The 24,010-nt window shown below is 49.2% G+C and overlaps 9 protein-coding genes across 9 annotated transcripts; 5 read left to right on the top strand and 4 right to left on the bottom strand.

Annotated features, from left to right (window-relative positions):
• The first annotated feature begins 177 nt into the window (after positions 1–177).
• Positions 178–899, top strand: F4812DRAFT_433194 (tubulin binding cofactor A). The gene is made up of 3 exons (XM_047934607.1): positions 178–258; positions 341–529; positions 658–899. Exons 2-3 carry the CDS (start codon positions 350–352, stop codon positions 841–843), a joined length of 366 nt encoding a protein of 121 aa, XP_047789221.1. The 5' UTR covers positions 178–258; positions 341–349; the 3' UTR covers positions 844–899.
• A 114-nt stretch (positions 900–1,013) lies between these two features.
• F4812DRAFT_70291 (Tho complex subunit 7-domain-containing protein) lies at positions 1,014–2,632 on the bottom strand. The gene has a single exon (XM_047939334.1). The coding sequence runs from the start codon at positions 2,463–2,465 to the stop codon at positions 1,356–1,358; it is 1,110 nt and encodes a 369-aa protein (XP_047789220.1). The 5' UTR covers positions 2,466–2,632; the 3' UTR covers positions 1,014–1,355.
• A 306-nt stretch (positions 2,633–2,938) lies between these two features.
• On the bottom strand, positions 2,939–5,809 carry F4812DRAFT_70218 (COG4-domain-containing protein). The gene is made up of 2 exons (XM_047939333.1): positions 4,277–5,809; positions 2,939–4,225 (listed from the first exon to the last, which is right to left on the bottom strand). The coding sequence occupies exons 1-2, from the start codon at positions 5,516–5,518 to the stop codon at positions 3,032–3,034; spliced, it is 2,436 nt and encodes an 811-aa protein (XP_047789219.1). The 5' UTR covers positions 5,519–5,809; the 3' UTR covers positions 2,939–3,031.
• F4812DRAFT_70212 (translation factor) lies at positions 5,810–8,048 on the top strand. Its single transcript, XM_047939332.1, has 2 exons — positions 5,810–7,618; positions 7,743–8,048. Exon 1 carries the CDS (start codon positions 6,101–6,103, stop codon positions 7,451–7,453), a length of 1,353 nt encoding a protein of 450 aa, XP_047789218.1. The 5' UTR covers positions 5,810–6,100; the 3' UTR covers positions 7,454–7,618; positions 7,743–8,048.
• Positions 7,594–8,300, bottom strand: F4812DRAFT_451771 (snare-like protein; the record flags this gene model as incomplete). The annotated part of the gene is made up of 3 exons (XM_047936261.1): positions 7,594–7,834; positions 7,888–8,137; positions 8,198–8,300. The coding sequence occupies 3 exons, from the start codon at positions 8,298–8,300 to the stop codon at positions 7,594–7,596; spliced, it is 594 nt and encodes a 197-aa protein (XP_047789217.1).
• A 1,676-nt stretch (positions 8,301–9,976) lies between these two features.
• Positions 9,977–13,736, top strand: F4812DRAFT_433188 (cell division control protein 54). The gene is made up of 3 exons (XM_047934606.1): positions 9,977–10,578; positions 10,639–12,767; positions 12,828–13,736. Exons 1-3 carry the CDS (start codon positions 10,221–10,223, stop codon positions 13,407–13,409), a joined length of 3,069 nt encoding a protein of 1,022 aa, XP_047789216.1. The 5' UTR covers positions 9,977–10,220; the 3' UTR covers positions 13,410–13,736.
• A 699-nt stretch (positions 13,737–14,435) lies between these two features.
• Positions 14,436–17,240, top strand: F4812DRAFT_465541 (glycoside hydrolase family 2 protein; the record flags this gene model as incomplete). Its single annotated transcript, XM_047938447.1, has 5 exons — positions 14,436–15,063; positions 15,176–16,029; positions 16,249–16,325; positions 16,401–16,808; positions 16,917–17,240. The coding sequence occupies 5 exons, from the start codon at positions 14,436–14,438 to the stop codon at positions 17,047–17,049; spliced, it is 2,100 nt and encodes a 699-aa protein (XP_047789215.1). The 3' UTR covers positions 17,050–17,240.
• Positions 17,241–17,539: 299 nt separating this feature from the next.
• On the top strand, positions 17,540–19,362 carry F4812DRAFT_70181 (NADH dehydrogenase I, D subunit). The gene is made up of 3 exons (XM_047939330.1): positions 17,540–18,323; positions 18,427–19,168; positions 19,251–19,362. The coding sequence occupies exons 1-3, from the start codon at positions 17,670–17,672 to the stop codon at positions 19,265–19,267; spliced, it is 1,413 nt and encodes a 470-aa protein (XP_047789214.1). The 5' UTR covers positions 17,540–17,669; the 3' UTR covers positions 19,268–19,362.
• Positions 19,363–19,836: 474 nt separating this feature from the next.
• Positions 19,837–21,504, bottom strand: F4812DRAFT_460455 (uncharacterized protein; the record flags this gene model as incomplete). Its single annotated transcript, XM_047937694.1, has 1 exon — positions 19,837–21,504. The coding sequence occupies one exon, from the start codon at positions 21,502–21,504 to the stop codon at positions 19,837–19,839; it is 1,668 nt and encodes a 555-aa protein (XP_047789213.1).
• Between the last annotated feature and the right edge of the window lie 2,506 nt (positions 21,505–24,010).

The following is a 24,010-nucleotide window of genomic DNA, read 5'->3' as shown; positions in this document are numbered from 1 at the left end:
TTAATACTGATGAAATCATCGTATCGCGCCGAAAGAGCCGCCTTGCGAAATAGGGGTATTAATAGATTCGCATATCCGGTTTATTATTCTCATAAAACGGTCCTACGCCGTTTAATCGCATACTATCACATACTATGTACATACCGTTTCCCCTTTTTACCCCGCTAACCCCCACTACCAAAACATATTCCTGGATTTGTACCTCGACACCTGTATATCCAGCATCTAGGCAGCTGTTGAAGCATATCTCTATTTTAGGTAAGCAACAGAAATAACACTCTTCCTGACCAACTTTCCTTACATGTTTTTTGTGTTCCCTCGTTCACCTTAGGTACCTAAGTCAACGAAAATGCCCGCCCCATCGCCCCTCACCATCGCGACCCAGTCCGTCCAGCGACTCGTCAAGGAAGAGAAGTACTACCGGAAGGAGCTCACGCAGCAGACGGAGCGCGTCAAGAAGCTCGAGGCGGAGCTCAAAGCCGCCGGGGAAGACGCGGACGGGAACTCCGGGTTCGTCTTGAAGCAGGAGGTATGTCAGGTCATGTCATGTCATGTCATGTCATGTCCAAGTTCTTTCCTCTCCTTTCCTTCTCCCCGTATCCCCCCTTTTCGACGAGAACCGATCCGTTGCTAACCGAGCCGTCTTTCCTTTCGCAGCAAAAAGCCGTAGACGAGACCCGCGCCGTCTTCGAGCCCCTAAACCAGCGCATCGAAGAAGCCGTCCAGCGGCTCGAGGAGCAGATCGCGACGGCCGAGGGCGAGGACGCGCCCGCCGAGGAAATTGCCAAGGCGAAGGAAGCTCTGGAGCTGGCCAAGTCGGTGGAGGAGCCGCCTGTGGCGTGAAGAGAGGAATATACTGTGTTTGAGATGACCGATGACCGATGACCGATGACCGATGATAAAATAATAATAATAATTACACACCTATGGACTACGACGATAACACAATGAATGTGTGTAGGATTACGAAGACGAAATTAATTAATATATATTGATACCACGATTCCTGCCGAGAAAACAGAACGGAGCCGGATGCTCGTTTCGTATTATTATTGTTCCTTAGAAAGGGGGGTCTGCTTGGGTAGCATAGAATCAATAATCCATCGCCCTCCCCCCCTCTTCTTCCATTAATCTAATACTGCGACATGCTGCTTATTGGGTATATTATCCCCTTACTCCCGTAATCCGGATGTACATATGTGTGTGTCTGTTTGTGTGTGTGTGTGCCTGTCTGGTGACATGGAAAAAATCAACGCCAAAGCACCGGCTCCATGAAATCTTAAAGACCGCAGGACTTGTCCACCCATAACTTCCCGTTCCTCCCCCCTCTCCTCTTCCTCCGGTTCGCGACTCTACTAGGATATATCCATGCTCTCACTGTTGCTAGGTCCCTCGACCGTGATCTGCGGCGTCTGCGCCGCGTCCTCAGCCATAGGCGTATCAGCCTGCTGGGTCTGCTGCGTCCCCGGCTCATCCATCTCGACGTCCTCGCCCTCCTCCGGCTCCTCTCTCGGATTCTGGCTTCCCGCCCGTTGGCTCGGGGCCTGGCTCTCAGCCCGCGAGAAGCTCCCGCTTACATCCGGCCGAGGCTTCAGTCCCGATTGTCCCCCTGTAACACCGACGCCAGCCCCAACGCCAGCCCCAGCCCCAGCACCGGGACTATCTGGTCTGGGCGTTCTTCCACCCCCCGACACCGCGCCGCTATCCGGATGAGGCGTATTGCTCCCGCTAACCAGCCCGCCCTTCCCCGGGGTACCCGCGGCCTCGCCGTCCTCCGCGTCCGAATCCATGCCCTCCCTGCGCTCGACCTCCTCCTTCTCGTCGCGGATGAGCGCGCGCAGCCTCTTGCCCTCCTCGACGAGCCGCTCGAACTGCTCGCGGCGCTCGCGCCACGTCTCGCCGTACGTCTCGCTCTCGCGCCGCAGGTCCTCGCACTCGTCCGCGAGCTTGGCTAGGTTGGCTGCCTGCTCTGCGCGCGGCCGCAGCATCCGGTTGTTCGTGATGCGGTCGGCCAGCTCGTCGAAGCGCCGCCGCTGCGCGAGCGTCGCCCGCGCCGCGTCCAGCTGCGCCTTCAGCCGCGCGTTGCCCTCCCGCACGCTCTCCATCGTCGCCAGGATCTGCAGCCGGTCCGCCCCGTACCGCTCCCGCTCCTGCTCGTTCGCCGTCCCCAGGAGTTGCAGCCGTAGGATCTGCGCGTCGAAGGCTTCGAAGTCGAGGATGATGTCTTCTTTTAGCGCGGCGATGTCCACCGCCGGAGAGGAGGCGTTTGCTTCGGCGTCATTGTTGTTGTTGTTGCTGCTGTCAGGGGGAGGGGTGGGTAATTTTCCGGGACTCGTGAAGGCGCCGGGAGAGACGAGGCGTTTGGTTAGGCGCTTGAAGGGCTTTTCCTCGACATTAAGAAGACGGGTCTTGTGTAGTTCGGTTTCCTCTCGCTCGTCGAGAAGGCCGAAATGAGAGGTCGCCATGGTTGAGAGATGTGTACCAGCTTTTCGTATCAATGTATTCTTAGATGAAAAAGGTACGTAAATAGTATAGCTGGGGGGGTGATAACTGTTATAGCTACTATAGCTGTTCAATGTTGAGATAGACAATGAATGTTTTTGGTAATGGACGGTTGATAATGAACAAGTTGATAACGGAGCTTGGGAATTGGGAAGTTTAAACGCGGCTGCAATTGGCTTATCGATAATGCATGCTCCATTTGATAAGTGAATTGTGGGCTTTAATCTTTCCGTGGAAAAGTCGCGATAAATGCATACCAGACGTTTCCGACTTATGCTTAAAGCAATTAGCACCCTATCATTCAGGCCTCTCTTCATGTATGTACCTCTACCTATCTTATTAACCCAAGTCACTTTCTTACCACTCTTTGAATACCTTAGGTAGTTGGTGTGAATAGCAGGAAGTGAAGGGAAGGGAAGTGATATGAGTCTTTTACTATGTCCGGTTATTACGACTTTTTACAAACCCGACGCATAATCCTTCGCTCGCCACACATTATAAATCCAGAGGCTATGAGGATCCTCTATCATCAAGCCTTCACCAAGTTTCTAGCTCTTCGCCTCTCGTCTTCGTTGAGGACCCATTGGATGGCGTCCTCGTCCTCGTCGTTAACCAGCTCTTCCCACTCCTCCTCTTCCATATTAGCCACCATAAGTATCTGCGATATCCTCGCAAACAGCTCCCTAACAGCGTAGTTACCTCTTGAAACAGTACTAATGATACCCGAGAAATCCCGCTCCATTCGTATTGCGCCGTACGCGCTGGTCTTCCCGCTGTAACTCCACACCCTTTTTTCGAGTGTCTTAGATAGATCCGTCGCTGTAAGATCCATGAGCGCCGTGAATGTTTTAGGAGTCATTATTCGTGCAATAGGTTTCATCAAAGCGTCCCATCCGTTCTCAAATCTTCGGTGCACGCGGTCTATTATTTCATCTTCGTCTTCATCGTTCTGCCGCGCAAGTTCTGCCAGCTCGTCTTCGGAGCGCCAATAATCAGCATCGCGGAACGTTTCCACTAGTACTGGTTTTAATCTTTGCTTGATGACCGCGGAGAACAAGACCCTCAAAGCATCAGATATCAGTTCACCAGTCTTAAGGGCGAACGTGGAATGTAATGTGTTAAGTGCCGAAGTTACGAACGTAACATCGTGCTCGAATGGGAAGGACGCGGCAAGAGGGCTAGACTCGGTGGCCCCATTAGGTTGATCGGGGGAAGTGCCTAGTTGTGATGTAATGATGCGATCTAGATAGTCTTTTGCGACATCTAGACTGTTAATGAGTATGATGAAGGAAATGATCTTGCTTTCAGGCGGGAGTCCCCCTTGGACGGTTGGCTGCGGATACGATTCATCTCGCATCCTTCTCTGGACCATTCCAATAAAATCAGACCCCAATACTCTCCCGACATCAGGAATTACCGAGCCAGCTACGTCACGTTGTGCTGTCGACAGAGCTTTTTGGATTATGGTACTGACGATATACATGACATCGTCCACGGCCGAGATAATGTAAGGAGCATTTCCATCGATAGGCTTGCTCATATTAAGAGAGAGGCCGGTGGGCGATTCGTCAAGTTGAAAAGCCTTTTCAACAGATCTCCTAAAAAAGAACAAAGCCAACGAGTTGTAAGGCGAAGTTAGCTTTGATGCGATCTTTCGACCGAGGTTAGATTTTGTGACCACCTCAGGTATTGTTAGAGGTGCTTCTTCAGGGGTATCCGCATTCTGAACAGGATTAATCATTAGAATACTCAATTTGGACTGGTAATAACTTACTCTGCATTTGCTAGCGAGGAATTTTGAGTATAACGACCAACGGCCGAGCATGATAGAGATCTCGCTAAGTAGAGCATCTACTTCTTTCATGTCTACGCCTTCGTCCTCGCTATTCCGTGCATTGGTACCACCGCCTAATGCCGGAGAATTCATACGTGGAGTGCCCGTTAGGGTCCTCTGCGGAGGTAAGAAGCTCTGCACTAAGAAGGAAAATGGATAACTTTTTGCGTCGGTAAGTTTCCTATCGACGTTTCTCTCATCGCCCCACGAATCCAAAATAATGCCACCTTGCACGTCAGCCTCCATCTGAAGTCTCTCTATGACTTTAACCATTTTGCCTTCCCCGTAGTGCCTCTCTACGAGTCCACCATGACTCTCGACAATCTGGGCGATATGTTCGAAAAGCTTCGTGAGTGCGTTGGCATAAAAGAACCCGTCTCTTTTCCCAGCGTCGCCAGGCGTTGCCTTGAGTGTTGCTCTAGCTGTGCCTGCAACACCTTGACATACGTATCGCCCATATACGTCTAGTCCAACATCTCCTCTCCCTATTAAAGGGAATAGCTTGAAAAACCTTGTGATCTTGGCGCCGTCGCCTTCTTGGACGGCTTTCTCGAATTCTCGTAGAAATAGACCACATAAGCTCTCTTTCGCATTCTCAAGTGTTATCCAAGGCGCGTCGGGAACCTCTACGCTCGGCACCATAGCAGCTGCGAAGCGGCCGCGTATAATCGGCTCTGGTACCTTGCTTGCTCGGGATATATAACCTGCTGCGGCTTCCCAGTCCTGGGGAGCACCCATGCTACCCACCACTCCATGGACGCAGGCTTTGAGTTCCGCGACCTGTTCAACCACCTTCAACGTTTGCTGCACTCTGTCCTTTTCTAGGTCGAGCTCCTTAACCCGACTGGAAAGTCGTCCTGCAGTGTCGGCAGCTGAAGAGAGCATGCCATTGCTTATAGATCTCGTCGCGATGACTTGGGAGCCGAGATTCGCGCGGAGTAGATCGAGCCGGCCTAGCTCGCGGGATAGGTCAACTTGGGAGGAGAGAAGCGCATTAAGGCGATTAGTTATGCTGGTCTCGCGCACATGTAGAGCAGCTAGCCCAGCCCGAACGTCGGAAAGAGTGGAGGCATCGTGGATGGAGGAAGCCGATGGAGGGCTATTGTTATTTAAAAGCTTATTGGAAGCTTTCTGCGTTGCTGACACCGAGGAGTTGCCATTGGGGACGTTGTTGGCGGACATTGGGACGCTTTTGTGGGAAGTGCATAGCGGGCTTAAGATGCTCAAGCCTGAATTGCTGGGATCTTGAACAACCTTTCGGTGGATGTGGATAGAAGAATAGGTACCTAAACGTTGATCCAACCAACGGCCGTTGTTGCAAGGTTAAGGTTGTAAGTGACGATTTTACGTTGTAGGTATTTGTTGTATTTCGTACACCCCGCCAGAGGTACCTACCTTAGGTACTACCTACCTGCCCTATTAATAAAGCTTTAGCCGCTAAGGATACCTGGCTCTAAAGGTTAGGTTACCTGGTATGAAACAACTAAATTCATGACCTATTTTTTGGCTACAAGTTTCTTAATCGATAAGCTTACTGTGAATCTGAACTTTTGTATTCCGTATCACATGTCGTCATTGTCGTTGCTTGTGTAGCTCAACGCTTTTTTATGAGTCACTCACTACCTAAAAGTCACTAGACTGAACTTTTTATAAATACCACCAGCAGAACAAAAGGTTGAAAATAAACTTCCCGGCAAGTTGGCGCTCAGAATTTCAAGTTGCAAATTTAAAACTGTTCGAGCCATTTTCAACTCCTACAGTACAATGTCTCAAGACCTTCCAAGGATGAGCACACAAATTTTAAGGGTAACGGAAAAGGAGTTAGGAAAATTCAAAGATGGCAACGGCCAGGAAAAACTAGGGTTATGGGAAGTCTCCCAAGACGAATCACCTAGTATCAAAATTCTTCGTGAAGCGGCACATTATCTGAAAACTAAGAATACACCTGTGGCATTTCCAACTGAGACTGTCTATGGGCTTGGAGCAGATGCGACAAGAAGTGCAGCAGTAAAGGGGATCTATACCGCAAAGAAGAGACCATCAGATAATCCCCTTATTATACATATTTCGGATCTGGAAATGCTCCGAAGTATTCTAGTCCCTGAGAACGCTTTAAACGGCACAACTGACACAAGTCATGACCGAATACCTGAGATATACAAGCCGCTTATAGAAAGATTCTGGCCGGGGCCTCTCACAATACTGCTTCCCAACCCAGATCCGTCTAGGCTAGCCCCTGAGGTTACGGCTGGACTGAAGACCTTTGGTGCTCGGATGCCAAATTCACCCCTTGCTCTCTCACTCATCAGACTGGCGGGCACGCCTCTGGCAGCTCCGTCGGCAAATGCTTCTACAAAGCCATCACCCACTACCGCTGAACATGTTTTAGAAGATCTAAATGGCCGCATCGAGCTTATACTCGACGGCGGTCCGTGTTTTGTTGGGGTTGAGAGTACTGTGGTAGACGGTCTATGCGATCCTCCCCTAATATTGAGACCAGGAGGAGTAAGCATAGACGAATTGCGGAGTTGTCCCGGTTGGGAAAAGGTTGAAAAGGGGTATAAAGATCAGAGCGAAATGGGCAAGGTTGCACCGCGAGCACCGGGTATGAAGTATAAACATTATAGCCCAAAGGCAACGGTGATTCTTTATGAGGCATCATTCACGGCTGGTCGTGACGGTATACAAGCTCATGAAGTCGAAAACTTTCTCCAAGGCAGACTATTCCAGCAAGCAACGAGCAGCGAAAGTGAGGGATTCAAGGTCGGTATCATACGGACTCGACACTGGAAACCCGCAGCTGGATTGCGCTGCGGTGACTTTGAAAGTGAGACGGTGAAGGCACAGAACGGACAAGAGAACCACGTGACGATTGAGCTCGATGTTCAAGAAGCAGAGCTCTATGGCAACACAACTGAAACTCCGATAGGGAGGCTTTTAGATGTTAGCATTGGAACGGACACCAGAAGCATAGCGCATGGACTCTTCTCGGCGTTACGAGAGTTGGATAGACGGGGCGCGCATCTCATATTTGTAGAGGGTACGGTAGACGATGAAGACATCGGCGCGGCGGTCATGAATAGGCTGCGCAAGGCAGCTTCTCAAATTAGGTCGTAGACCATTACCGGCGCTATACACCGCTCAGCTTAATGATATTCCATCAAGAACAAATAACGACTTTTTTTACCAACGCCGAGCCGGAGTCTACATTGAAGGTCATCTCGTAAGTTTCCACAAGTTGGGGAAACTAAATCCCCTTACAAGCCTTGCCTCAACCAATCTGTCAGTTTGGCCTTTCCTAATTGCGCCAAGTTGTTAACTCCTTGTTCACTAAGGTCGATACGGCTGAGATTGACATCCTGCGTCGGCGCCTTGCTAACTCTTTGTACGATGATGGTCGGGTCAGTCTCCAAGATGATACCATCGTCTACGATCTCGTCAATCGCCAGCGAGACCAGGTCGTAGTTCTCGATTATCGTTCGCTTATCAACCGATTGCCTATACTAAATTAGCTGAATGTAGATGGATGGAGCTCCAGCTTGTAAACATACTTAAATAGGAGGTGTAGCGAATCTCTTAGGGCCAAGATGACGTTGTATAGGAGGACCTCGTTCTCATCCACACCGCCTACGACATACATCATTACGTCGGACTCCATTTTATATAGGACGATCCGGTTATCATAGAGGATGATATCACCGGTCTGCTTTGCTGTCTTGTCTAATAGACCCTTCTCGAAAGTCTTCTGCGACTTGACGTCGGCGAATGGTCCGCTCGGTTGGTGGTGATGGGTCGTCGACGCTACTCGGGCTTCTTATCAGCGACTGCATCTTCCCAGAATTAGAACGGACCGGGACCTACAAGCTGTGGGAGCGTGGTGGGGTGCATTATAGTACTTCGCGAATATCCTCGAGCCGTCATCGATGTTAAGGATGATGATGGCATTCACCGAGGATAAGGACATCCCTGGCGCCATGTTGAGAGTTGGATAGTATTAGTCTAGAAATATGATAGCTGTAGTAATTTGGATATGGAGAGTGTCCCCTAAAGAATCACGAATCACCAATTGTCTCTTTATGATGATGCTAAGGTCCGCTAAGGTTAGGTACCTTCCAGACAGCGCATGTGGCATTTGGCTGAGTTGAGAGATGGAGAAACAGTTTTAGCGGAGCCGCGGCAAGGATGCAGGGGGTAGATACCTTACGGGGATCCGCGGGAACCAGTAAACCGTGTATATACGGTTTGAAATTTTTAACCGATATAATACAATTAAATTTGTCAAAATACTTTAAATATTAGATGTTGATGTTTCTTAACGTCTACAGGTGTTTTGATATTTAATCGTATCTAAACGTTTAGAAAATATGAAAACGTTTATTTTAAGTTAAGCATTTATTTTAAAAAATAAACATTTAAATATCATTTATATTTAAATAAACGTTTGAATATCGTTTATTTTTGTAAATGTTTGAGTTTCCTAAGGTCTTATCCTCTTCTAAAAGGTAAGAGCCTTTTCCAAGAGGAAGCTACGATGCCTCCCTACCTACCTTAATATATTAAAATAAGGTAGCTTCTCGTACGCGCGTGTAACGTAATTCGTAATAGCCATTATGGTCAAGGTAGTAGATGCATGCTTAGAAGTAAACCACCACGTAGAAATAAACCACGTACATACAAGTAAACATGTAAACGTCTAAGTAAACCACCATACAAGGTAATAGTTCGAATTTGAGGCTAAGTGTTACGAACCAACAGCCCGATGAGCCATACCAAGTGCGGAAGCGGGGTGACGACCAACAACGATTCGGTTGAACGTCGGTTAATTGGATCTTATGGATCTTATGAATCTTGACAAGATCCATAAGATCCCAAAGATCAACAAGATCAATAGGATCATAACGAAACAATACACGAAGTAAAGGAATCAACAAGTCTATTTAAACCATCATATATCTAATCATTCATTTAGATTTCTTTAGCTATCAATCTAAGTCTTATATCTAACCCATATAAGGGGAAGGACTCCAAGCCTTCCTGACGAACACTTCAACGTTTATTTTGACACTTGACTCGTATCGTTACTGTTTACCTGAAAATCAAGACCCATCGGCACTACACTCTACCGGACCTGAGTGTAGGTTCGTCACACTAAGCAAATGAATCTTTTTTTTTCTTTATCAATTCAACTTAGCTACTGCTACTGCTACTGCTACTGCTATTACTATTACCTTACTGCAGCCAAACCGCAACTTAATGGTTTATATTACTTAAACGTCATATAATTTAAGCATTTAAAAAATTCTCAAACGTTTGAGAATGTAAACGTTTATATATGTATGCGTTTATTTTTTTTAAAATATTAAAACGCCTTTAAATATTTATATTTTTAAACGCTTGATCAGCTATTCAGGAATTTTTAAGCGTTTATTTTTTTTGTACTGTAATGCAACGGTCATAACACGGTTTACTGGGATCGTTAGATGCTGGTATGGTACCTATGGTACATGTAGCCCTGGAGGTACCTAATGCTCCTCAGCCACTTAGGTAAAATATGCATAACGTAAATAAAAGTTGTGCAACAGTAAATAAAGTTTAGGTACGAATCGTCTGCACAATTTCCACTTTACGCGAAAAGTCGCGTACCACCCCTTTCCTAACGCGCTTTTCATGCCTGCCCCGTTTTACGAATTCTCCTAGGGCGGTTATCATCCAATTGTAACACCCACTTTGCATATCTCTATCTCATAACTTTTATCCCACTCTGGATCTCTGGAAAATAGTACTGGGTTCAATCTTCTCAACTATCCACTTTCTCACCAAGCCGTCCCTTTCTATAGTCGAGTACGGCATTGCATTGTCATTGTCAATCACATAAAAACTCAAAATGTCTTCACCGTCTAGCCGCCGTCTGCGGAGTTCGCAAGCTAGTACTCCAAGCCGAAATACACGAAGTTCTCAAGCTGCTCGTAGCAGTCCTGCCAACGGTGGCCCGTCCCAAAATCAAAATGGAGCGCAAGATGGGAATAATCTTGACGTATCTCGTCCATCGCAGTTGGCATCAAGCCCTTTATTTTACCAGTCTTCTCCCGCGAATGGAAACGATAGAAGCTCCCCTGCTTTAAGACATAATACCGATAGCCAGAGCACCCTCCCCAACCCTGACGCCGCGCCTAGCTCACCGTTGGGCCGCATGGGAGAAAGCGATGGCGATCGCACACCGAGGGCTAGATCACTTATGGGTGGTGAGTACAATTAGTTTTACAACTAATAGAGATTGCAAGGCCCTAACCCCAATGCCTTAGAATCGTCGCCTATCCGATATGAGCCGAGCTCGAGTCCCGGACGTGGTTTACACCCGCAATCCGATCTTCGAAGCGAAAGTAGTAACTTATTCATCGGCCCATCCGATACCCCACGTGCCAATAGGGTAAACCGAAGAGGTGATATCAACTCAGAAATTCTCAGTAGTGGTGCTCGAGGCAGTAGCCGTGTGATCTTGGACGATGCTGGGCGTGTAGTTCGAGAAATTCATTCCGATGCGGCGACATTTTCCAACTTGAACCCTAACACGTCTGATGCTGATGCTCTTGGCGGTCAAGATAATGCGACTATCTGGGGTACTACGGTGTCTATTGATGATACCTATGCCGCATTCAAGGATTTCTTACGCAATTTCACCAAGAAGTATCGGATGTGGGGTTCGGGAATGACGACTGAACAGACAGATGCTGATCCAGACGCAACCTCGAAGCCTTATTGGGAGGAGCTCCAGAACATGTTACTACTCGGCAACAGGATTCTATATGTCAACATTCAAGATTTCAAATTATACCCGCCTACTAGGAAGATGTGGCACCAAATCCAGCACTATCCTCAGGAAATTGTACCACTTATGGACCAATCGGTCCATGACTTGATGATCGAGCTTGCGCAGGCAGAGACGGCACGCCAGAGGAGCCAGAGCAATGGGGTTTCGGCAACCCAGCGTAGCGGTGCTCCCAGTTCTGACATGCAAGTTCCGAGCTCGGAGAGGAGCGAAGAACCCCAGCAGTCGCAGCAACGCCCACAGGGCCCTACCTTGGAGGAGAAAGTTATGGACCAGACTTATATGACTCGGCCCTATGGATTGGACGAGGTCATCAATCTACGCGATCTCAACCCTTCCGATATGGACAAGTTAATCTGTATCAAAGGTCTTGTAATCAGGACGACACCTGTCATCCCTGATATGAAGCAAGCCTTTTTTAGATGCAGCGTCTGCAGCCACTCTCTTCTGGTGGGCTTAGACCGAGGCAAGATTCGAGAACCAACCGAATGCCCGCGATATCTTTGCAACTCGAAGAATTCCATGCAGATCATCCACAATAGGTGCGAGTTTGAAGACAAGCAAGTTATCAAATTGCAAGAAACACCCGACGCCGTACCGGCTGGACAGACGCCGCATTCGGTGTCAGTTTGCGTTTATAACGAGTTGGTAGATTTCTGTAAGGCCGGTGACCGTGTCAAGATTACAGGTATCTACCGTGTTAGCCCTGTCAGGGTTAACCCACGTCAGCGCTCCGTCAAGAGCGTATTTAAGACCTTTGTCGATGTTGTCCACGTTGCCAAGGTCGACAATAAGAAAATGGACATAGACATATCTATCCTGGACGACGAAGTCAACGACACGGAAAACAATATAGAAGAGACCCGGAATATTAGCCCTGAGGAAGAAGAGAAAATTAAGGCTACCGCCGCTCGACCGGATATCTACGAACTTCTCTCTCGGTCCCTAGCTCCATCTGTCTATGAAATGGAAGACGTAAAGAAGGGTATCTTACTCCAAATGTTTGGAGGAACAAACAAGACATTCGAGAAAGGTGGTAGCCCGAAATATCGAGGTGATATTAACATTTTACTATGCGGTGACCCGTCAACGTCAAAGTCTCAGCTGCTCAAATACGTCCACAAGATCGCCCCTCGCGGTGTTTACACTAGCGGCAAAGGTTCCTCTGCAGTCGGTCTTACGGCGTACGTCAGTCGTGACCCCGAAACTAGGCAACTCGTGCTCGAATCTGGTGCCTTGGTCTTGTCCGATGGTGGTATCTGTTGTATCGACGAGTTTGACAAGATGTCCGATTCTACACGCTCTGTTCTTCACGAGGTCATGGAGCAGCAGACAGTTTCAGTCGCAAAAGCTGGTATCATTACTACGTTGAACGCCAGGACAAGTATTTTAGCATCAGCCAATCCGATTGGATCCCGATACAATCCTGACTTGCCTGTTCCGCAAAACATTGATTTACCGCCAACACTATTATCACGATTCGATCTTGTGTACTTGATCCTCGATCGCGTTAACGAGTCAGCCGACCGCAGGTTGGCGCGACATTTGCTTTCCATGTATTTGGAAGATACACCACATTCTGCTCCTTCAAGTAACGAAATATTGGTATGTTCACAATGCGATACAAATTTCCCCAGAAAAACATAATACTGACAAACCCTTTAGCCTGTGGAGTTCTTGACGTCTTACATCTCGTACGCCCGTACTCATATCCACCCGACGCTTACCCAAGACGCCTCGCAGGCACTTGTGGATGCATATGTGAATATGCGCAAATTAGGACAAGATGTTCGCGCAGCAGAAAAACGTATTACTGCTACAACGCGTCAACTTGAGTCGATGATCCGTCTCGCCGAAGCGCACGCCAAGATGCGGCTCTCGTCGACAGTCACTAAAGCTGATGTCCTTGAAGCCGAGCGACTTATCCAGTCGGCGTTGAAGACTGCTGCGACGGATGCTCAGGGTCGCATTGATATGAGTCTTCTTACAGAAGGCACTAGTGCCTCGGAGCGAAAACGCAAGGCCGAGTTGAAGGAAGCTATTCTACGTCTTCTGGATGAATTGACCAGCGGTGGACAGAGTGTCCGGTGGAGCGAAGTTAGTAGACGTATGAACGAAGGAGCGAGTGTTCCCGTCGAGCCTGCCGATTTTGCGGAGACGATGAGAGCGCTCGAAATGGAAGGCTCTATTATGATTAGTGGTGAGGGAGCAAGGAGGAGCGTAAGACGGGTCACTGGCGTTGCATGAGCTTTATAGGAGAGGATGTTAGGAGGGATGAATATTTCTCGGCCTGGTATTTTAGTGGTTGGAATAACTGGTTGGCAATACACCTATAACTACCGGTGGTGTCTTTACGAGATATGGGTTAGCAAATGAAATGAGTTAATGAGGTTGTAGATCAAATCAATAAAGACAAATGGTCTGTGGAATTGTCTCTTTAGGCAACTCACCGGTTGTTAACTACCAAGAGTTAATTACACCATTGGCTACACTCGACTTGACTGGGTTATAAGTTAAACTGGATATATCCACTTTACAAGTCAATATAAATGCAATAAGATCCATAATACAATACTCATGATGAAAGACTATTCGAAGCCATACTTCAAAGAGTTAAAGAAAGTTTCCGGTCATCCCTTTTCACCGCTGAACAGGGGTCATAAAAATTTGTCCACATGACCAGTGTAAAGTAGGCCTATGCTACCATCTGATTTTGGTTGATGTTCCTGATACCGTGATTCTCTAAGGTTTATCGAGTGTACCTACTCAAGTGTATGAATTTTTTAATTTTTTTTTTCTTTAGGATCCCTGTTCAGCGGTCTATGGCATAACCGATCTAACTGTCAACAGGGATTCACCCTTAAACTAGCAAACGATCTGCTCTCGTACGTCTGCATACGGAAGAGGAGTACAAAAAATACGCTCCAATACTCAAGTTACAACAGGCAGAATATGCAGCTCAAGTCCAATTTTCTCAATCTGCACAGGGTATTATTGGTGCACCGTGACGTCAATCGTTCTCCTCACGTTTCAAAGAAATGGACCACAACAGGGCCGATATCCAGCAAGCCAACACAGATGGGATGGACACGTTAGTAGTGGTACATAGCAATAGTAGTAGTAATAGTAGTAGTGTCTACATCGCAGTAATTTTCCTCACAGGCAGGGAAAGGGAGAGAATTCTCATCTGACGATATTCCTTGTGTTATTCCCTCGTTTAATCCTCCCCTCTTTAGCTATACCTTAAGCTACAGAGAGAAATCGGTACACACAATGGCTTATAACTCTTATAACTCGAAAGATTTTTATCCCCGACCCGATTTCGTTCACGGCAATAACAGATGGACGCCTCTTAACGAGGGCTGGTCGATACTCTTCGACGACGAGGATGTGGGTTTGAAAGAGGCGTGGCAGATCAACGGCATTCCGGAAAAGGTGTCGGTCACTTCCTCCGATAACTCGGCCAGCAGCGAAGCCGAAGCTCAGAGACTAGCTGCATTCCCCGAGCTGAAGGAGAAAGGCTTCCAAGCGCCGAAGAGCGAGGCCCGCGAGAACGTCAAGAGGCCCATCAACGTGCCCTTCGCCTTCCAGACGCCCGCGTCCGGCGTGCACGACAACGACGCCCACGAGATCCTGTGGTACGAGAACATCGTCGTCGACCCGCGCGAGCAGGCTGAGATCGAAGCCGGGGATAGGGTCCTCGCTCGCTTCGGGGCTGTCGACTACGACGCGACCGTCTGGGCTTCGGGATACCCCGTCGCAAGGCACCGGGGCGGACACACGCCTTTCGACGTGGATCTCACCGACGCCCTCGCGAATGCGTGGAAGAATACCGGAAAGGGAGAGCTTCAGCTCGTCTTGAGAATTCGCGACTCTCCGCATGATCTTGCGCAGCCTCGTGGTACGTATAAGAAGAATATAGACTACCTACATAATAGTTGGATGACAGATATTTTATTTATTTATTTACTAGCGAAAGTTTTAACGTTAATGAGGCTAATGATTGGAGACAGGCAAGCAGTACTGGGCGCCGAAGCCGGAGTCTATTTTTTACAAGCCCACGAGCGGGATCTGGCAACCGGTTTGGTTGGAAGTTGTCCCGCCGACGCGAATTGGCGACAGCAGCGCGGGGACAGTCCTGAAGTCGAACAACATTTCCGAGGGATTGCTAGAAGCTCGGGTGGCCGTTTTGGGCCGAAGAGCTGGTCACGGATATAGCGTTGAGATCGAGGGTTATCTTTACAGCGTCAGCGTGGCTAAGACGAAAGAAAACCTCCCTGCCGACAAGGATTACGTCTTCATCAACCTCGGTTTGGCCCTAAGCGACGACCAGAAGTCGAATGCGCCGCCGACTCTTGCCCAGGACGCCCCCTACTATGACAGCCACTCCTGGCGCGGCACCTTGGCTCTGTGGTCGCCGGATCACCCGACTTTATACGATCTATCCATTCGGCTGTTCGACTCGGACGACAACCTGATCGACGAGGTCAAGACGTACACGGGGTTCCGAAACATCGACTGGAACCGGGGGGACACGACGCTGCGGCTGAACGGCAAGCCGCTGTTCCAAGCGCTCACGCTCGACCAGGGGTACTGGCCGGAGACGGGGCTGACGCCGCCGTCGCCGGACAGCCTGCGGCGAGACATCGAGCTGACGAAGAAGATGGGGTTCAACGGGTGCCGGAAGCACCAGAAGGTCGAGGACCCGGTCTTCCTGTACTGGGCCGACAGGCTGGGTTTTCTCGTCTGGGGCGAGATGGCGAACGCGTACGAGTTCAACGGCGACTACGCCGAGAGGTTCACCAGCGAGTGGGTCGAGGCTGTCAAGAGGGATATCAACCACCCTTGTATTATCACCTGGACTCCTGTCAACGGTGAGTGTAGTAGAATGAGTCTCACTTCTAATGCTTTTGGTTTACATGGGAATTTTTTTTTGCTTTGGATATAAGCTAACTGTCTCGCAGTACGTTATTACACCTCCTATTCTCATAAGCCTGTCGTTCTTCCCTCCAAAAGAGCCTTCGAGGCACCGGGGCAAGCAATAGCCAAGGAGTACCGGAGACAAGATACTGACTTGCGATAACAGGAAAGCTGGGCCTATCCTAACTTGAAAGACAACATTGACCAACGGAACCACATTCGGTCACTCTACTACCTTACCAAGTAAGAAAACGAAGCCATTTTTCCCAGACTCCTAACTCGAGTTTCAAAAAATAGACACTAAAAAAAACTGAACAGGACGCTCGACCCCACGCGCCCTATCAACGACAACTGCGGGTGGGAGCACGTGCTCACGGACCTGAGCACGTTCCACGACTACTCGGACGCGCCGGCGCTGGCGGCGACGTGCGCGAGCCTCGAGGGCATCCTGGGCAAGAAGCTCGGCGGCCGGGACTTCTTCGCCGGGCCCCTGGCGCTCGAGGACGGGCGGACGGACAGCGGCACCGCGCACCGGGAGGGCGCGCCCGTGATCTGCTCCGAGTTCGGCGGCGTGAACATCGCGCCTGCGAAGGGCGCCGAGGGCCGCGATCGGGACTGGGGGTACACGACCGCGAGCGACCCGAAGGACCTGCTCAAGCGCCTGGAGGCGCTGATACAGGCCGTGGTTAAGGGGGGGCATATTTGCGGGTTTGTGTATACTCAACTGTAAGTTTTTCTTGTCTGTCACAAGCCCTACCTATTATCAATTTCTTTTTTATCTCTTTGGCATGAAAGAAAGTTGTTGACGGCTAATACTTCTTTTTACTGGGTTAGATCCGATGTCGAGCAGGAAGTCAACGGGCTGTATTCGTTCGATAGGAGGGAGAAGATCCCCGCGGACGAGGTGAGCAAAATCATCGAGGCAGCGAGGAATACGTATTTCAGCAGTCTTCCTAAGAAGATATGATATGATATAGAAGGGGTTGGTTGGTATGGCATGGTATGTATGGCTTAAGAGATGAATAGTGTGATGTCGTGAAGACAGGTACATAGATGTCTAATGGAAAGTTTCACGGTAAACGGATTAGATATATTGCAGGCTTAATTATAAGTAGAAGATAAGTAGAAGAGTTCATAATAATAGAGTCGTGATAAATGTTTATTTTAGCATACAGGTAACCTAAGGTGAACTGTTGTGGTTGTTCCTATTGCCATTCCCCCTTATATCCGTTAAGAACGTAAAATGACAAAAAAACTACCTGAAACTGGTAAAACGTAATTGATAGAAACGGAATCATATGCAGGTAATCCGTAAGGTTACCTAATATGATGTACCTGTGGATGGTGGACATCCCACGAAGAAGTACCTAGGTAGCTACAAGATAGAGGTCCACTTTACCTAGGTGCCTGGGTATCGGTGGGGCGGAAAAATGATAGGGCGACCCAATGACGGGAACATTAATTGTAAGTTTAGAGTGTAGGTATTGGCCTCAACTTCCGATTAATTGATATCATTTTAGTTTAAGCTCCATTCTTCCAACTTCGCCCTTCCCCCCAATTATCCCAATTGGCCATCACACAACGCAGATGGCGTCGCTATATCGCATTGTCGGCTGCGGCGCCAGGCGTCTGCAGTTCGCGAAGCCAACGATAAAACCAGCATTCCGCGCATTTTCACAGACTGCCCTGCGCAAGGCCGACCAGTTACCCTACCAGGGCACCACCCTCCAACCCGTCGATGCCGACTTCGCCCACCCCTCGGATCCTTATGGCCTCCAACGTCATCAGGACGGAACCGTCGAAGCATCCCGCGACGAAAGTATATCTGGCCGGAAGGTCCGCCACTATACCGTCAACTTCGGTCCCCAGCATCCCGCCGCCCACGGTGTGCTTCGGTTAATTCTCGAGCTGAACGGAGAGGAGATTGTTCGATCCGACCCCCACGTCGGATTACTTCACAGAGGAACGGAGAAGTTGATCGAGTACAAGACCTACGTACAGGCCCTACCGTATTTCGACCGATTAGATTACGTCTCCATGATGACCAACGAGCAATGCTTCTCCCTCGCCGTAGAGAAGTTACTAAACGTGGAAATCCCGGAGCGAGCCAAGTACATCCGAACCCTATTCGGAGAGATTACGAGAATTCTTAACCACCTTATGTCTGTCCTATCACACGCCATGGACGTCGGTGCTTTAACGCCTTTCTTATGGGGTTTCGAGGAACGAGAGAAGTTGATGGTAAGTTCTAAGTTCGACGTGATGCATTTTGCTATCTTCGATTTAAAAGTACAACGCAAATCAAAAAGATTTATAAACTAATCGCGATTTGTGTTCCGTATAGGAATTCTACGAACGTGTATCTGGAGCCCGTATGCATGCTGCATATGTCAGACCCGGCGGTGTTCACCAGGATATCCCATTTGGCCTTCTAGATGATATCTATCAATGGGCAACGCAGTTTGGCGATCGAATTGACGAGACCGAGGAAATGTTGACGGATAACCGAATCTGGATCGAAAGATTGAGAGGTGTTGGTGTGGTTTCCGCCGAGGAGGCCCTCAATCTCTCCTTTACTGGTGTCATGCTGCGAGGTTCGGGTGTACCGTGGGATGTTCGTAAGAGCCAGCCGTATGACGCGTACGATAAGGTCGAGTTTGATGTCCCCGTTGGAATTAATGGTGACTGCTATGACCGATACTTGTGTCGAATGGAGGAGTTCCGCCAGTCTCTCCGAATTATCCACCAATGCCTAAACCAGATGCCTGCAGGACCCGTCCGAGTTGAAGACTACAAGATATCGCCACCCCCGCGAGCAGCCATGAAGGAGAACATGGAAGCTCTCATCCACCACTTCTTGCTCTATACCAAGGGCTACGCTGTCCCTCCCGGTGAGACTTATTCAGCCATTGAGGCGCCCAAGGGAGAAATGGGTGTGTACCTGGTGAGCGATGGCAGCGAGAGACCATACCGATGCCACATTCGTGCGCCTGGTTTTGCGCACCTGGGTGGCTTTGATCAGGTCGCCAGGGGGCATTTGATCGCCGATGCTGTAGCTATTATCGGCACGATGGATCTAGTGTTTGGTAAGTAAATTGTTTCCCATACATGCACACACACATATATATATATGTGAAGATTTAGATACTAACAGATCTCATAAAACAGGCGAAGTCGATAGGTGATGTGCCTATTTAAATATAGTAGGCTAGACTTAAGAAGAAAGAAGAGCAAAAGAAAAAGGCTTTTTTTTTTGTGATGCAAATCATAAGACATCGTTTTCACGTTGTACGATAGTCGACGAGGTTCTCACGAGCGACAACGTGTATCCTCGAAATAATGCATATATAGCATCGGAAAGCATCGTCGTGCTTTTAAGTAAATACGGATATTTTGAAATTTTCGTGAGAACTGTTTTTTTCGTTCGTCTATTTTATCTTTTTTACTATCTCTCTTTATGTCTGTTTCCTTGTAGTTCCTCTATGTTTCCGGTGTCTTCTCCCCGGTTAGTTTCATCAAGCAAGCATTTTTACTGGCTTGTTGTCTCATGTTGTTGTAGTCTTTTTATATTCGAAGCAAATATTCCAGCAAATAGGTAAGGTAAGTGGCGCAATACTCCGAAATGGCGGATGGTTAGGTAGGTACCTAAGGTATAATGCGCGTATCTCGACAATATGGTATATGGTATGGTGTGGTATGGTATGATATGATCACGGCTAGCAGAAAGAGGATTGATTAGTTGGATCTAGAACCGTTAACGGGACGCCGGGCGCTGGTGAGGAGCCAGCTTCGGGTAATACAGCTCGCAGTCCTCGAAGGGGGGCATGTGCGAGTCGCCTTCGGGGCCGGCGCCGACGGGGAGGCCGACGATGGGCGTGCCCCGCGGCTCGTAGTAGATGGTCTGCATGTCGACCGGGTGACCGCTGATGCCGACGCTCATGCTGGCGGTGGCGCTGGGACTGATGCTGGAGCTCATGTTGGGGAACACGGGCATTCCGGAGGCCGCGGCGTCGTACTCATGCTCGTGCTCTTGCTGCTGATGATGATACTCCGGGTGTTGATGCTCGGGAAGTTGCTGTTCGTTACCATGCGCCACTGTGGACGTGTCGTAGGGACCGCAGGCCGAGCGCGCCGGCTGACCGGGAGAAATGGGCTGCGTCGCGTACGGGGTCCAGTACCGCTGGACGGTGTCCGAGATGTGCGGGTACGGGTGCGCGGCCTGGTCCGCGGGAGACTGGAAGGCAGACGCATAGCCCGATTCCTGGGGGTTTTGGTAGTTGGAAATGCCAGCATCAGCAGCATTGCTGCTGTGATTGTTGTTGTAAGCGTACGCCGACATGGCGTCTGCGCTCTGGCTCTCGCTCTCGTCGTATCGGCGAACGTCGTTCTCGCTGTACTGGATCATCGTCATGCTACTGCTGCTGCTGCTACTATTATGACCGCTGGCTAGCTCCGGGTGCCCCGTGTACCGGTCGAAGGTGACGTCGCACGCGCAGCGGCCGGCCCGGTGCAGCTCGGCGTGGTCACGTGCCCACTCGGCGCCGTACAGGCTCAGCATGCGGACCGAGACGCTGAGGCGGCGGGAAGAGGGGGAAGGGGGCGAGTGCGAGTACGAGGGGTCGTGCTCCCGGCCTTCGAATAGGGGCGGTAAGACTCCTCCTTGAACATGACCGTGACCTTGGCCTTGGCCGTGGCGAGGCGTGATAGCCGTGGTCGTGGTAGAGGCCGAAGCTAAGGTCGAAGCTCGTCGGCGCTGCTGCTGGTTTCCACCCGTAGCGGCGGCGTTGTTGTTATTGTGGGGGTAGAGGTGGGGGTGCTGCTGATGATGATGGCCCCCGCGACCTTTGCCCTTCCATCGCTGCTGTTGTTTGCCTTTACGTCGGTTGGGGAATTCGGGGCTAGCGCTGCGGACGTCGGAGGGGGTATTGCCGATGCTAATGCTATTGCTGCTGCTGTTGTTGTTGTTGCTCGGGAGCGTGTTCGTCGTTGCCGTCGTCACGATGCTAGCAGCAGCGGAGGGCTGCGGCGTGAAAGCGGCGGCGGAAGGGGAAAAAGCGAACTGGGAGCCGTCCATGTGAGCGGTAGCAGGGGGTTCGGCAACACTAAGGCCGATGCCGAGACCGATGCCGACGCCGGTGCCGGAAGGAGCGAGCATGCGCGGCTGCTGCAGGTGGGGGAAGCGGATGTCACAGGAGCAGGCGCCGCGCTCGTGCATGAAGCGGTGCTCGTGCTCGACGATGTCGACGAAGCGGCCGTGCAGGATGCGGCCGCAGGAGGGGCACATGGAGGGCGGGAGCATGGGCCGGCAGGCCGGGCGGGGGCAAGTCGGGTTCGTGTGCATCTGCGTGGTCATGGGGCAGGGCCGCACGACGGGCAGGCTGGTGTGCCCGCAGGTGTAGCCGACGTACTCGACGAAACACATGGTGATGGTAGCGGTGTAGGTGGTCTCCGAGATTAAGATTGGGAGGAAGAGTAGACAAGGAGGGAAGATTTCTCCGGTCGGGAGAAGAAGAACGACTAGGGGAGGTGTAAGTACGGGTGTTCCAGGTGGAGGTTTGAACTTGCGGGTTGTGCGGATGCCATTGCGTTATTTTGGCAGAGTTGCTATGTGGGATGGCGTTGATATTTATGGGGGAGGTTCACCATATGGGCGGAATTTAGATAGGGGTAGAGGATGGCGTATGGAGGTTGGGGGGGAATATGATTGTAGGGATAGCCTTAGGGATATACTGAGGCTTGATATATTTGCTGTCGAAGCTGGATTGGATTGAGAGAATGGGATGTTGGGAAGCATATGTGTTGTGTGAATGTGGGAACGATGGATCACAAAGTCAAGTGGACGAAGAAAAATATGTGATGAGACAATCAACGATGGGGAAGGGGAAGGGTCATACTTACTATTAATAAAATATCGGTAAAGGCCACTGTCGGCCTTTTTTTTGCTGTTGAAGGAAGCAATTCGTTAGACGAAAGAGCGACCGGGAGCTTGGTGATCTTCTGCTGGTGTTGCGAGGAGTAGTAGTTAGACTGGGAAGCAACGGCGACCTATGCTATACTTCGTAGAAGTACGTGAGTACTTTACCCGTCTAGGTAACTTCCCTCGGCGATGATCTATATTGTAGAGGTCTGAATCCTGGCTTTGCGTCGTTTTCTAAGAGTATGAGGTACGAAGGCAAGCTGTTTGTGACTGAAGATATTTGTGGTCTCTCAATGAGAATCACAGCTGCCAAGGAGCTACTAAAGAAAAGATGCTAAAGTAATTATGTTAACGGTCCAGGTCCCAGATGAGCAGTATGGAATATGTGAAGGAGTTCATGGACTGTCAGTATTGTTACTGTGGTTCTTATAGTTTTTGAGACCGGAGCTAGGGACAGTTCATATCAAGGGATTAACAAGAAGGAGCAAGAAGGAGTAAGAATGATTCTTACGCCGGTGCTCTTTCCTATTGAATAGTGTGAATTGGATGAATTTCTTTTTTCTCTTTCCTTTCTTTTGTAGTTATGTTCATGGAAAGAGTGGATGTGGAAGTTCCTCTAAAAGGGGATCGTTTTATGGTAGGGGACAGGGAAGGAGAGTTAACTGGAAGGGACAGAGATTCACTAAGCTGGTAATAAATATATAGACCACCTTCTCCAGCAGTACGATTCTAAATATTCACTCAGGTCATGTGTATGTAGCAGGTGGTGTTTTCTATGGTTCGGACAATATGAATTGGCTATTAGCGTCGGCGTGCTTTCTATTCAACTGCCATTGATTACTGTGCTAGGCTAGGTATTTCGTCTTAACTCGCGGTCAGACACTGGCTACATATTAATTAGTAGCAGTTACACAGTATTGTCGTTTATGGCTAGTAAATAACTAGCAAACTGACAATTAACACAATTTATATGTCTCGGGGTCCCTCTTGAGGTCCCCATGCCCCAGTCCCCGCCCGTCTGGGGACTATTGGTGCGCACGAGGCTGAAGATGGGACGGTGGAATTGCAGCTGTATAGATTGCTTTGCATACTGTATGTATTGTGTAGGTAAATTCACCGTTAGGCCATGCTATCATAAAATATATATGGAGACTAGCCTCCCGTGTGTTATTTCCAAATGGTGCCTAACTGTAACTACCAGAAGAAGGGCATCGGATTTTGCACACAGGGCCAATCCATATCGTCAATAATGCCGGCGATGGTAATCGCATGAGGGTAAAAAGTGTTCTTTGGGTCCGCGACCTAGGCTACGTATGAATTATTCCGTGTAGTGGGCACAATTGACCGTGTTATGGTTAGGAAGGATTGTCATTTCTAGGCAATTGGAGGTAATCGATCTGGGATGTATAGTTTCCTCCATCTATTTTTTGGATGGATGACATCGCTTTTACGCAATAAATCATTTCCTTGAGCTGGATCAGTATATTTAGAAGGGTAGGGGAGGTCAATAGAAAGCATGGTAAGATATGCTTCTCTAATTGAACATTGAAGGATATATTTTCTCAACAATGCCAGGAAGAGAAGCGAGTATAGTTTTCAGAAAGCACCTTCGTGCAAGCGTACCATAATATATTGCCCTAAAGAACGTCAGTTTGATGGGTCAGGTGACTGATATACCGACAAAAGAACAATCTTGATTGTGTGTAATGGTACTGCGGTGTATCGTGTTTGTCACCGTAATTGGGTGCCGCTCATTATAAATCATATTTACGGAGGTTTGATACGAGGAGGACATGATGCAGTTCTTTTAGACTAGTTCTAAATATGAAGAAAACTATCATGCAAATATTGCGATTTATATAAAAGGTTGTCAGGTGTGGCTCCGAATAGTGGCGAAATGCCCTATTTACCAACGCCCCGGGGCTAGCAAGCTGCCCTAAGAATTCTCCCTAACTGAGGACTTATTAACTCGATGTACCTTGGTATCTTCTTGTCTGATATTCCAGGTCTC

The sequence above is a fragment of the Daldinia caldariorum genome, assembly GCF_022478825.1.
Source record: "Daldinia caldariorum strain CBS 122874 unplaced genomic scaffold F4812scaffold_11, whole genome shotgun sequence".
Lineage (NCBI taxonomy): Eukaryota > Fungi > Ascomycota > Sordariomycetes > Xylariales > Hypoxylaceae > Daldinia > Daldinia caldariorum.
This window is presented reverse-complemented; position numbering and strand designations above follow the sequence as displayed.

Coding starts and splice junctions, on each gene's coding strand:
- F4812DRAFT_433194 (XM_047934607.1), top strand. CDS start 350: ATGCCCGCCCCATCGCCCCTCACCATCGCGACCCAGTCCGTCCAGCGA. Junction 530..657: donor GGTTCGTCTTGAAGCAGGAG/GTATGTCAGGTC, acceptor TTCCTTTCGCAG/CAAAAAGCCGTAGACGAGAC.
- F4812DRAFT_70291 (XM_047939334.1), bottom strand. CDS start 2,465: ATGGCGACCTCTCATTTCGGCCTTCTCGACGAGCGAGAGGAAACCGAA.
- F4812DRAFT_70218 (XM_047939333.1), bottom strand. CDS start 5,518: ATGTCCGCCAACAACGTCCCCAATGGCAACTCCTCGGTGTCAGCAACG. Junction 4,226..4,276: donor TCCTCGCTAGCAAATGCAGA/GTAAGTTATTAC, acceptor AATCCTGTTCAG/AATGCGGATACCCCTGAAGA.
- F4812DRAFT_70212 (XM_047939332.1), top strand. CDS start 6,101: ATGTCTCAAGACCTTCCAAGGATGAGCACACAAATTTTAAGGGTAACG.
- F4812DRAFT_433188 (XM_047934606.1), top strand. CDS start 10,221: ATGTCTTCACCGTCTAGCCGCCGTCTGCGGAGTTCGCAAGCTAGTACT. Junction 10,579..10,638: donor GGCTAGATCACTTATGGGTG/GTGAGTACAATT, acceptor CCAATGCCTTAG/AATCGTCGCCTATCCGATAT. Junction 12,768..12,827: donor CTTCAAGTAACGAAATATTG/GTATGTTCACAA, acceptor CAAACCCTTTAG/CCTGTGGAGTTCTTGACGTC.
- F4812DRAFT_70181 (XM_047939330.1), top strand. CDS start 17,670: ATGGCGTCGCTATATCGCATTGTCGGCTGCGGCGCCAGGCGTCTGCAG. Junction 18,324..18,426: donor AGGAACGAGAGAAGTTGATG/GTAAGTTCTAAG, acceptor TGTTCCGTATAG/GAATTCTACGAACGTGTATC.